We start from the raw sequence: 12,500 nt of genomic DNA, 5'->3' as shown, positions 1-12,500 counted from the left end.
TGGGAACTATAATTTTGATAATTAAAGACTTTCTTATATAAACAGTTTTTGATGATGAGGATCCAACGAAATGCATCTTTATTAGACAAATGGCTGTGGAACAGATTTTTCTTGGGAGACTTGAGAGGTTTCAGCAGCAGCCTTTTCTAGTTTATCCTGATCTCTTTGAATTATTTTAACCGCGCAAGATAAAGCCAATACCTCGTAGTCAGCTTTTTCCATGTGAGTGTGTTCAAGAAAACCATATGTTGTTTTATTGAAGGCTAAACTGTTTCCTTTCCTGAGGTATAGCTATCGAGGCCTGGTAGTACCGGCTTGAGTCTGTCTCTGTTGGGGTGAACATACGACTGGGTTCAACTTCTTTCACAGTATTCTTTGCTATTCGTGTTGATTAATTCTGAACATTTATAAACTCTTTCTTTGCCCTGTTCTATACTTGATTGTTTTATATACAGCATGGCTTCAGAGAGGAGCACTTTTGTGAAACAGACGAACAGCAACTTGCAACAACCTAGCAGAAAACATTAATCAACAACTCCAAAAAGATCATATTAGACATTAGTAAAGCATTTGATAAAGCCCATCACCATACTTTGGCGATTAAACTGCGGAGATATGAAATCATGAGTAACATAATGGATAATGGATTTTCTTACTAACCGTAAACAACTGAAAGTGCAATGTCAGAGTCAGCTCCAGTACTACAGACTTGCCATTGGGTACCGTACTGGGCCCCCTGATGACAGTCTTTTGTACAGAGCATTGCCGGCATTTCCGGCAATTTCGCTTCGCCGCAAAAAAAATAATTAAATTAAAAATTAAATTGTCAAGGGAGAAAGAGGAAGGGCACTTCCACTCAGTCATCCTCCCATGGCCTTAAGAGGGCCAAGCAAAGCACACCAACAGTGCTTCTTCATCTCCACACCTTCCCTTTAGCAACTTTGAAGCCAACTTCATGGTGAGTGCTGTCTGTTTAAGGGGTTTAATAATTATGTTTTAAGGCTCTTTTTGTCCTAAGTATACTTTTTTATTTTGTTTCACAGCCTATTGAATTGGTCAAATTATAAGAAAATATTCCGGGAAATGGGGATCTTTGCTCATGTTAAATTGAAAAAGCTTCGTTGTCCCCCCGACTCCCTACCAGGGCTCCGCCCTGGACCCGAACTCAATTACGTCTCGCGGATTTTCAGGCAATTTTTTCAGGGGGCAGATGCAGGCCTGTCAGAGCAATAAGGCAGAAGGAACACTTCATCGGGACATTGATTTCAGAAAATTACCAACAAAATAAAGATAGTACCATCACAATATACAATTCAGAACAACACAATAGAAGAAGTCACCAAAGCAAAATATCTCGGAGTATTGGTTACTAATCCAAAAAAAAAAGCTATAAAATTCGTTCAACAAAATCCCCAAACAAATCAAAGTCAAATATTATGACACCCCATTTGGAATCATTGAAGGAAAGGAGAGAGAAGAATGAACTAAATGTATTTTAAACAGGTCAGAAAAAAAGGGCAGGTGCCATTACAGGGCCTCCAAACGAACAAGAGGGATCCTGGCAAATTTATGTTGCCACAATCTAGACTGGACTACCATCTTCACTCGTGTCTTCCTCCAACTATAAGAATGTGGAATAATTTGGATAACTCCCAGTAAAACAATTGTGAATGCTGCTGCCGAGTCTTCCACGAGGAAGTTTTAGCTTGAAGAGGAAGAAGAAGAAGAAGAAGAAGAAGAAGAAGAAGAAGAAGAAGAAGAAGAAGAAGAAGAAGAAGAAGAAGAAGAAGAAGAAGAAGCAATTTCAGCAAAAGCAAAACTAGAATTGATGACTCTAGATTGACCACTTTGTTTTGGTAATATTCAGCAGTTCTTTTCATGTTCATAAAATGGAAATGACAAATTTTATGATAATGAGCTTCCTGGACAATCAAATCACTATTTGAGAACATGGAGAGAATCTGGACATCGTTAATAATTTCTGCAGCCACGCTGATATTTTCGTTCATCTCTTTTGTCATTATCAAATGGAGGGAAGCTTCATCTTATTGTTACAAAACACACAATTTCGTCCTATTTCTTGTGATAACGTCAACTGAGGGAAAACGCATACTCTGCCTCCTTGGACAGTTGGATGATGAGAGATATTCTAGATCGGGATAATTTGACAAGTTTCCTTGTGATTTCTCATTTTTCACAGCGAGCCTTCTGATTTTTTTTTTTTTGTGTCCGTATACCGATTTGTGCCATGTGGTATCATTTTGCTTCAGAACCTTCACTGTGTCCTCAGAGCGATCTTCAACAGACAAATCTAGCTTGTCACTATCATTTGCTAATTCGTTAAAAGTCTTAACACCATTGTCCATAATCTTTCCGCTTTGGCAGAGCTGGGCATTCTAATTATTAATTTTTTGTCTCTTGACAAATGAAACATATTGACCAATCCACTCAATACTGCGTTTTGCCATAATATAATTGTTAGTAGTTAGTACAAGATTTAGTACATTGTCAATGCCATGATTTAATGAATAATAATAATAATAATAATAATAATAATAATAATAATAATAATAATAATAATAATCATGATGATGATGATGATGATGATGATGATGATGATGATGATGATGATGATGATGATGATGATGATGATGATGATGATGATGATGATGATGATGATGATGATGATGATGATGATGATGATGATGATGATGATGATGATAAAAACATTAATAATAATAATTACATTTCTGTTATATGGAGAAAGTAACAATCACATTTTTTTACTCGATTGAAATAGTGATATATAAAAGAAACTAACGGGCAATGGAGTCAACACAGCGAATAAACGTGAAGGAAAGGCAAAGAAAGACCTTACCCTTGAGGGCTAATCTTCTTACAGATTAAACAAGGCAGCAAAATTACAAATGATAAGAAAATGTAAATAATTTCTGAAGTGCGAAAATGTTGACAACCAAATAGATCTGAGTCTATCTAGATAGTAAATTTGTTGATTCGTGTTTGCTATCTTTTCACCGTTGACTCAGTCGAGGTTAGAGCATGAAATTACGTGTAAAAAGTAAAAATAGTATGAAATAATCACAATTAATTAAGGATAATCCGGCATGAAATAGAAATATATGTATAATACGTCACAGTAAATAGTCCAAAGAGAATAAATAGACCGTTACAACCAAAATAAAATTCAATTTTGTGCTCGAAAGAGTAAAATCGAAAGTGGAACGAGAATCGAGAAGGCTGAGAACTGGGCCCATTCCAAATCAGCTGATTGTACCGGAAGTATTAGTAAGGACATAATGAAGATGATGATGATGATGATGATGATGACGATGATGATGATGATGATGATGATGAGGAGGAGGAGGAGGAGAAGGAGGAACAGAAAACCTTTTTCTCTTTTACAAACTATACCCTCACCGTTGCATATATGTGCTATTCACAGAGGATTCGACCTAACGTCCATGATGCATTCTCCTTCCTCCATGCCCACCCAGAAATCAATAAAGGTGCCCACGCAGGTCCTGCTTTCTTGCCTTATCACAGGATACTGATATTTCTGTAAGTAAAATTTACTAAAACTATATATATATATATATATATAATATATATATATATATATATATATATATATATATTATATATATATATATATATATATATATATATATATACCTATGTATTTATCAATAAATCATCTATATATCTATCGATCTATTTATCTTTCTATTTAACTAGTTAGCGATATATAGCAATTTAATTATTAATCAACAGAACTATTTTGTCTCTACCTACCGATGTATCTATCAATCAATCAATCCATTCATCCTCGATCTATCTATATATCTATCTATATATCTATCTATTATCTATCGATCCACTATCCATCTCTCTGTCTATCTATATATCTATCTATCTAACTATCTATTATTTGAACAACTATTTACTTCAACAGTTCTGTTTCAGAACTGATGGAGTGAATAGTTTTTTTGAGTATTTTATGTATAAGGTACTGTGTGGCTTTGTTTTTTTGGTGTACTTCGTTAAAAACCTTGCCTATCGTTTTGTTTTTAAGCTATCAACGTGCGGTATGTACCATCACATAGGTAAATAACAAGGACAGCTATAAACGCAAGGACATTCATGGGAATATTCAGACAACGCTAGTGGGGGCCAGCTAAAAAATATAGGAAATGCAAACCAAAATAACTGCAAGGGTATTATAATATTGCAAGATCTACCGTTTCAAAGAGTGCTCGTGAGTTTTGGGTAAAAAAAAATAGCGAAAGATTACTGTTATCAGTAGCGATTAAGAGTAGCCAAGAAACGGAAAGGATGAGTTAGATATTCTCAAAACTGACCTTATAGTGATTAATTCAGGATGATTTCTTTAGAAGCTTGATTTATGAATGTACATGGTAGGGATGATAATGGTGATGAGGATGAACAATTAGATGAAACGGAAAGAAGATGTACAATATCAACAAAGGGAGGTATTCTGTGGAGGATGATCCCAAGAAAAATATGAATATCAAAATATCTACGAAGGGATGCCCTACCTAGCAATAAATTAGTTTATAAAAGCGCACAGAACAAGACTCACAATATTCATTCCAATGCACATACTATCATAATTGTAATCAGTGTATCTCGATTTTTTAAAAGTTAACACTAGATAGATATATTTTATCCAGGTAGAAGTTTCATTCGAACACTTGCAGGTCACAAATAACAAATTCTATCGGATGTGGTTCAAAATTATCACAAGGAGGGAGTTTGTTTAACCATGTTTACCCTTCTGGTTCCTCTTTGGACAATCTGAACACACGACATTTGTTGGCATATTGCAGTTACCATTGCATTTCGCAATACCACATTTTTCCACATTTGAATTTGTTGTAATATCAAGTCTATGAACATCAGACCCACAAGAGGCAAAAGTTCACGCTACGCAATACATTCAGATTACTAGTTCATGGAGTAGCATCAGATCCACAGTTCCATTCCATGAGTTAATCAGATCAATGATACAAAACTATATTCAGAGTACTATAGTCATATTGTTAATAAGTAGCGCGTGTTTTTCTTCTCTTGTTCAGCTGTCCCTCAATGAACAGCTGCAAAATATTGTATGAACCTCTGAATCAATTTGTCTTAATTAAAAAGTGTTTTTTTTTTCATGAATTTTAAAACAATATTAAAGGGTGTCGCTTATTACAACTATATTAAAATCGATAACTGGTAAGGATTGGAATGCATAGATCAGTTAGAATATCAAAATTATGAATTTTCTGCTTATCCATAATGAAGGAATTCGTTAAAATGGAATGTTCGATTAATAGAAACTTAAACGATATACATACAGTTTCTGAATATGAAGGGAAAAATGTCAACCGTTAACTACCTTTTATAACTATCGCTTCCAACATTATTTTTATTACAAAATTTTGAGTAATAACTTGTGTTTATGCCAAAGAGGTTTACATAAATTTAATACAGACTGATCAAAAGTAGAAATTCATCAATTTATAATACAATGTTTACTTACTTGACTTAGATGCCTTTCGCGTCTCGACCGAAAGATCGGGTCGCCTTGGCTGTTTCCAGTATTTCCTGTGTGAGGTGTCTCCAATATTGCCGGTCCTCTGCTAGGGTTCTCAGATTTTCAAGGTCCCCTGCCGTTATGAGACTAATGCTTTGTCCAAGTGTTGTGAGGTTTTTGTTTAGGATCACAGGGAGTGTTGTGATCGGTCTTCCTCTGAAAAGGTTCCCGTGTTTTTGGAAGTATCCCGACATGGCTTGGTTTGCTGGTATGTTTTTGTCCCTGCGTAGTATGTGACCGAAAAGTTGCCATCGTTGTTGTAAAATGTCAAGGGAGATTGGTCTTTCTTTTGTGATCTTATAGAGTGATTCATTTGAGATCTTTTTGGGGTATTTGATGTCCAGTACCCTTCTTAGCTGTGTGCGATGGAAGGCATCCAGATGTTCTTCTTCGGATTTTGTCAACGCCCAAGTGCCGCAGTTATACAGAAGTACCGGTTATACAATGTTTCCACAAAGAAATACACGTGTTCAACAATAATAACAACAACAACAACAACAACACCAAATACATACTGGACACATCACTCATCACGTACTGATCTCGAGGATGATGAAAGAGCGAAATGGAACGACTCCGGGAAGATTTTGTGCATCACTCTATCCAGTGAATTGTAATTTTCCTCCAGTTTGTGAAGGTTGGAGAATGCCTTTTCAAAGTCTTTCCTTGTTATTGCCACGTCTGTGAGAGTGAATTTTGTGTTCCCTTTCACAATCTTTCCCTCTAATTAGGCCCAAATGAGCTCACAGTGATATGGGGAAATTCACCCAACCTCGTGTCAAAACTCACTGATTAGACAGTCTGCGTTGAAAACTGTTATGTTTTGTTTCATGTATAGTGTGCCCTTTGATAAATGGTCAGATTTTGTAGTGCTGCCTGACTGAAACCATGAAATCATGTCAGCTTTTATTGATGCCGAAATTCGAGCCTTGAAATGATAATGGACCACTGAATGGTAGCGTTGTCCAATAGAATACAGCTGGATGCTTCGAGGGAAGGCAGAAAACGGTTCTTTAGCCATTCTTCAGACACCTCTGCATTGACCCCATAATTATAGCCTCTCCCTTCCAGATAATGCAGAGAAGATAAAATATCCAGTATCTTCACCACCTGCACGAATAACAATGATCCTCTGTCCAGAACTCATGGGCCTTTTTCTACCCGAATTATCAGATGTCCATTCCTTTGAATTTCACCCAGCTCCATACATTTTGGATGATATCCATATCAAAGTTGTCTAGGTTCCTTTTCCTAAAACGACGTTCCACACTGGTGTCTCTCCGTCGTATTTCGATAACCATCTTCTCATGGTTGATTGTGAAATTCCAATTCCATAGCTGTCCTCTTTATTAGCTTATCGATAGATACAAGAAGACTTCTTTGCAGCTTTACGAAAGTGGAACCGATAGAGATTTCGTATCTTATCGTATTGTATCGTTTAAGAACCTATATTATGTTTTTAAAACCTTTAAATACTCTGTTAAACGTTCATGCACAGATACATTTTTAAAAAGTGACAGCATTCATTGTTAATTTGACAATATGGAGAATATAATCAGTATTTCCAATGATTTGGACCGGAAACAAAATCGTCGGCGACCAGTATACAAAGCGACTCAATGAATTGTTCCTTGATACTTTAAATGATGTCGGTCTTCAACAACTTCACTTCGAGCCAACCCGAAAGAACTTGACCCTTGACCTTTATCACATATGAACCAGACATGGCAAAACAACGCACAACAGTGCCCGTACTAGGTAACCATGACTCAGCAGTTGTTGTCACCACCCGCACCTCTATACCAAAACAAAAGGCACCAAAACGCACAATCCATTTATGGAAATCGGCAGATATGAATAATGTTGTCAAAACTTTCTGAACGACTACAAACCGACAGACTCGGTCGAAGACATGTGGGTTAAAGCAAAGAAAGAATTATTCAACATCATAGAAAACAATTTTGCAACGAAAACATTATCGCCAAACCTTGGAGTAAACCTTGGATTGACGGTAGATCAAAACGTCTGATTAGACAGAAGTAAAACTGGTACAGAAAGATGAAGAGAACGAAGTCAGAAAAAGCACGCTCAAAGTACCAAGAATTGAAAAATCTAGAACAAAAATGAATGCAGGAAAGCACATATCGACCACGTGACAAATCTTATTAATGGAGACAACAACAAAAACAACGTTTTAGATACGTTAAGGCAAATTCGAAGGGCGGAAACAACAACATTGCGGAATTTAAAGACAAGCACGGAACTTAGCATCAAGACTCGTTTTGAAAGGCAAATATCCTCAATGAAAAAATTTTGCTCCGTTTTTCGCGAAATTCACACGACGATCTACCTAATCACATTAAACAACAAAGTGCAATTATGAATCAGAAAATGGCTGACATTCATATGAACGTAAAGTGCGCAACAACAAAGGCTTAAATACACAAAAAGCAACTGGACCAGATGGAATTCCAGTAAGACTTCTCAAAACCTGTGCGGATGAAATTGCTCCGGTCCTATTCCTTATATTCCAATCCTCACTAGACCAAGGAGTTGTGCCAAATGATTGGAAGCAGGCTAACATCTCCCAATATTCAAGAGAGGAGACAAAACGCTACCAGAAAACTATTTTTCAATCTCACTGACATATGTGAGCTGCAAAATTTTAGAGCATATTATATACAGCTCAATTATGGACCACCTGGAAGAAAACAACATCCGCACTGAGGCTCAACATGGATTTTGAGCTCGCCGATCATGTGAGACACAGCTGCTATCAACCTTTAATGACTTTTTGCAAATACTGGAAAAATCGAGGTCAGACATATGCAATTCTATTGCCCTTCTCAAAAGCTTTCGACAAAGTCCATCACAGAGGTCTGCTTCTTAAAATCAAACAGTACGGGATTGCTAACAATGCCACCAGCTGGCTTGAATCCCTTCTGAGTAACAGAGTCCAAAAAGTAATTGTCGATGGTAAAGGGTTTAACACGACAAAAGTTGAGTCAGGAGTACCGCAATGGGCTGTTCTAGGGCCACTCCTCTTTCTCATTTACATCAATGACATGCCAGGCAGAAGGTCTACATCCGGGGTCCACATTGAACTTGTTCCCAGATGACCGCCTCTTGTACAGAGAAATAAAAAGCGTGGATGATACTGTCATACAACAGCAAGATCTAAATAAATTGCAGTGCTGGGAGACAAGATGGAAAATGGAATTCCACTCCAAAAAGTGCCATGTCCTGAGGGTGACGAACAAAAAGAAAAGCATAATCGACTCCAACTATGAAATCATTAACGAAGCCCTACAATAAGTAGAGAATGCAAAGTACCTCGGCGTGACCCTGGACAGTGCTATGAAGTGGAAGAAGCATATTGCCAACACAGCTACTAAGGCAAATAGAACCGTGGCCCTCCTCAACAGACAAATCAGCCACTGCCACCAATCTGTAAAAAAGATATGCTATGAAGCATACGTCAGGCCCATACTGGAATATAGCAGCTCAGTGTGGGACCCACACACATCACAAGAAATCAATGAGCTAGAAAAAGTCCAACGTCGGAATTGTCATTGGAAACTATGAACGGAATATAAGGGAAACTCAGCTCATGAACGATCTCCAATGGAAACCGCTACATGAAAGACGTTCCATCAACAGACTCCTCGTATTCCACAAAGCACAAAACGGAAAACTCTTAATTCCAACCAGCCATTTGAAACGGAACAACAACAAAACAAGAAACTCGGCATTTAATTTTAAAATCCCCCATTCAAGAACGAATCATCATCTTTACTCTTTCTTCCCCTCCACCATCCGACTTTGGAACTCGCTACCAACCACTTCTAAGAAAGCCCTTTCGACTGATGACTTCGAAAAATCGCTCCCGGCTTCCCTCTAAAACCCCTGTTACCGAAAAGACGGTCATACAATCTTCAGCCTGAAGCTGTGGCCTGAATGGAAGAAGAAGAAGAAGATTTAAAGCTAGAGATTTCATATCGGTCTTCGGTAATTGGATTCAGTAGTCTAATGTCACTCAGCCCGGCAACGGCGACCATCTTGGTTCTAAACAAAGAAAATCATTACTTTTTATTCTTCATGCTGGCTAGAACTTTTCATATTCCTTGTGATCAGAATGTGTAAAAGTCAAAACATGATCAAATTTATGTTTTTTTTTCCTCCGGATACGCTTTTATACTCGCCGGGGAAATATTTCATACGGGCGTCCGCCATTGTTCCGATAGTTTACAGCCAGTGTTACTAAGTTACCATGCGTCATTAGGAAGGAAGTGACGTTACTGTTGACTGTTGAAGAGTATTGCGACATGATGTAGATAACATGCAATCAATCATAAATTCAAAATTGAATGCAAACTACATAAGTTGTAAGTTAATAACAATTAAAGTGAATTGTTTTTATTCCTAAACAAGTCTGACGTGAACTCATGATCACTAGCCAGAACGACCGTGTCTGCACGAGATTTTTGGGAAAAACGATGAATTTATCTCTTACTTATTTTAGTAGGGGGAATTAGGCTAAAACCGTGAAAATTCGGGTTGAAAACATGAAAATGTGTATACAGGTTGCTAAGACCCATAGAAAAAACATCTGATATAGAACCACTCTGGCAACCAATCATAACGTATCGGTTTAAGGCCTTAGATTTTACCTATTACAGCTATATTAAACAAGGGAAATAACTGCGTAAAAATATATTTTTCTTCATATTCATTGTATTAGGGAAAATAAGGCTAAAACCGTGCAAATTGGGGTTGAAATCCTGAAAATTGGCATATAGGTAGCTAAGACCCGTATAAATAACACCTGATATAGAACCACTCTGGCAATTTACCATAACAGTGCGTTTTAGCACTTTTATTTTTTCTTATATGGCATTACTTATCCGAGGAAATAACCACGATAATACAATGTGCGTTCTAAAACTTTAAATACAATGGTAACCATTTACGGTAGCTAACTGATGGTTATTTCGTGTTGTAACTAGTAGATAAAAGAGGGAGATGGGGGAGAGAGAGAGTGAGTGGGAGAGACGGAGAGAGAGAGAGAGAGAGAGAGAGAGAGAGAGAGAGAGAGAGAGAGAGAGAGAGAGAATTTTCCTCATTACTGTACTGACCTAACACCCCCCACATCTACCCAAGTCCGTGCAAGGCAAACCGGACCTTAAACACTTGCGTCGGGTGCCGATACATTCTCTCTTACTTGATGAGTTTTTGGGACACTTTTGACGATTCTGGATTTAGCTCCACAGTGGTTCATGTCGATCGTAAAATATTTGTTGCATGGTTCTCCTCTATAAAAGATATAATGTTAGCAAAAGCTCGACTTCTTTCAAGAACTGTGACATCATCATTATCATCAACAGTGACATCTTTTAAAGCTTGTTTTTTAAGTATCGTGCATGACAAATTTGATGTTGGTGTGCCTCCTGGGCGACTAAATCTCATCCGGCAATAAATGAGAACATATCAGAAGCTTTGATTGATAACGCTATCTCAGAGTGGTTCTATATCACAAATTGTAGGATTTTTCATAGTCTACAACATATTTAATTTTCATGCTTTCAACACTGATTTGCACAATTCAAGGGTTTTTTGACCTAATTCCCCCTACTATTTGTGGTTCGTAATTTGTTTACAAGTCTAACAGTGTATAATAGTAGGGAGAATTAAGCTAAAATCGTGCAAATTCGGATTGAAAGCATGAAAATTTATATACAGGTTACCAAGACCCATAAAAACATCTGCTTTAGAACCACTCTGACAATCAATTATAAAGTTTCGGTTTAAGGCCTTAGATTTTCCCTATTACAGTTATATTAACCAAGGGAAATAACTGAGTAAATACATATATTTTCTTCATATTCATTATTGTAGGGGGAATTGGGATAAAACCGTGCACATTCGGATTGAAAACATGCAAATTGGCATACAGGTAGCTAAGACCCATATAAATGACGCCTGCTATAGAACCACTCTCGCAATTTATCATAATAGTGTGTTTTTAGCACTTTTATTTTTCCCTATATTATAGCATTACTTGTCCATGGAAAATATCCACGAGAATACAATGTGCGTCCAATAATTGTAACACATTGTTGACAATTTACAGTAGCTAACAAATGGCTTCAGGTGGGAACAGTACAGACACAATGGACGTTTCGGGTAAAAACCCTTCGTCAGCAAAAGAAACGTTGAAAATAAAACTAAATGTAGTAAAAATTGACTGTAGTTTGTTTTTTGTTTTTAAGGGTCTTATGGCGCTGCAACACATTTAGGATATATCAGCCCCAGTAAAAAGGAAGAAAATGGGGTAGTAAAAAGTTCTAGAATTACAATTAAAGCACCCAAGAAAAAGTAAGACATAGCGGAACTGGGAACAAATAGGGATCAGATGTAGATTCCAATAGCTTACCACCAATGTACTTCGTTTGAGATCACCTCATCCGGAGACAAGCACAACATCCAACAAAGAGGAATACACTCAAATGCTTACATTATACATTCAAAATAACAAATATAATAATACATAATAGAGAGATCATTTACAAGGAAAAAAATATCATCTCCCAAAACAATAACTATTCATTTGACTTTTCCCAGGTAGGACATACTACTACTACTACTACTACTACTACTACTACTACTACTACTACTACTACTACTACTACTACTACTACTACTACTACTACTACTACTACTACTACTACTACTACTACTACTACTACTACTACTACTACTACTACTACTACTACTACTACAACAACTACTACTACTACTACTACTACTACTACTACTACTACTACTACTGCTGCTGCTGCTGCTGCTGCGGCTAATACTGAACTACTACTACTACAACAAC

General features: G+C 37.0%; 1 protein-coding gene across 1 annotated transcript in view; it reads left to right on the top strand.

Moving 5' to 3' along the window:
* The window catches only part of LOC144977221 (tyrosinase-like protein), an 83,136-nt gene that overhangs the window by 3,962 nt on the left and 66,674 nt on the right, over positions 1-12,500 (top strand). The window contains exon 3 of the mRNA XM_078922177.1: positions 3,464-3,579. Within this exon, the coding sequence (XP_078778303.1) occupies positions 3,464-3,579 (116 nt within the window). The remainder of the gene's footprint in view (positions 1-3,463; positions 3,580-12,500) is intronic.

This window comes from Berghia stephanieae, chromosome 7 (genome assembly GCF_034508935.2).
Source record: "Berghia stephanieae isolate SIO BIC M18660-M18661 chromosome 7, UCSD_Bste_1.3, whole genome shotgun sequence".
NCBI lineage: Eukaryota > Metazoa > Mollusca > Gastropoda > Nudibranchia > Aeolidiidae > Berghia > Berghia stephanieae.
The sequence above is the reverse complement of the archived record's forward strand: the minus strand, read 5'-3'. Positions and strand labels throughout refer to the sequence as shown.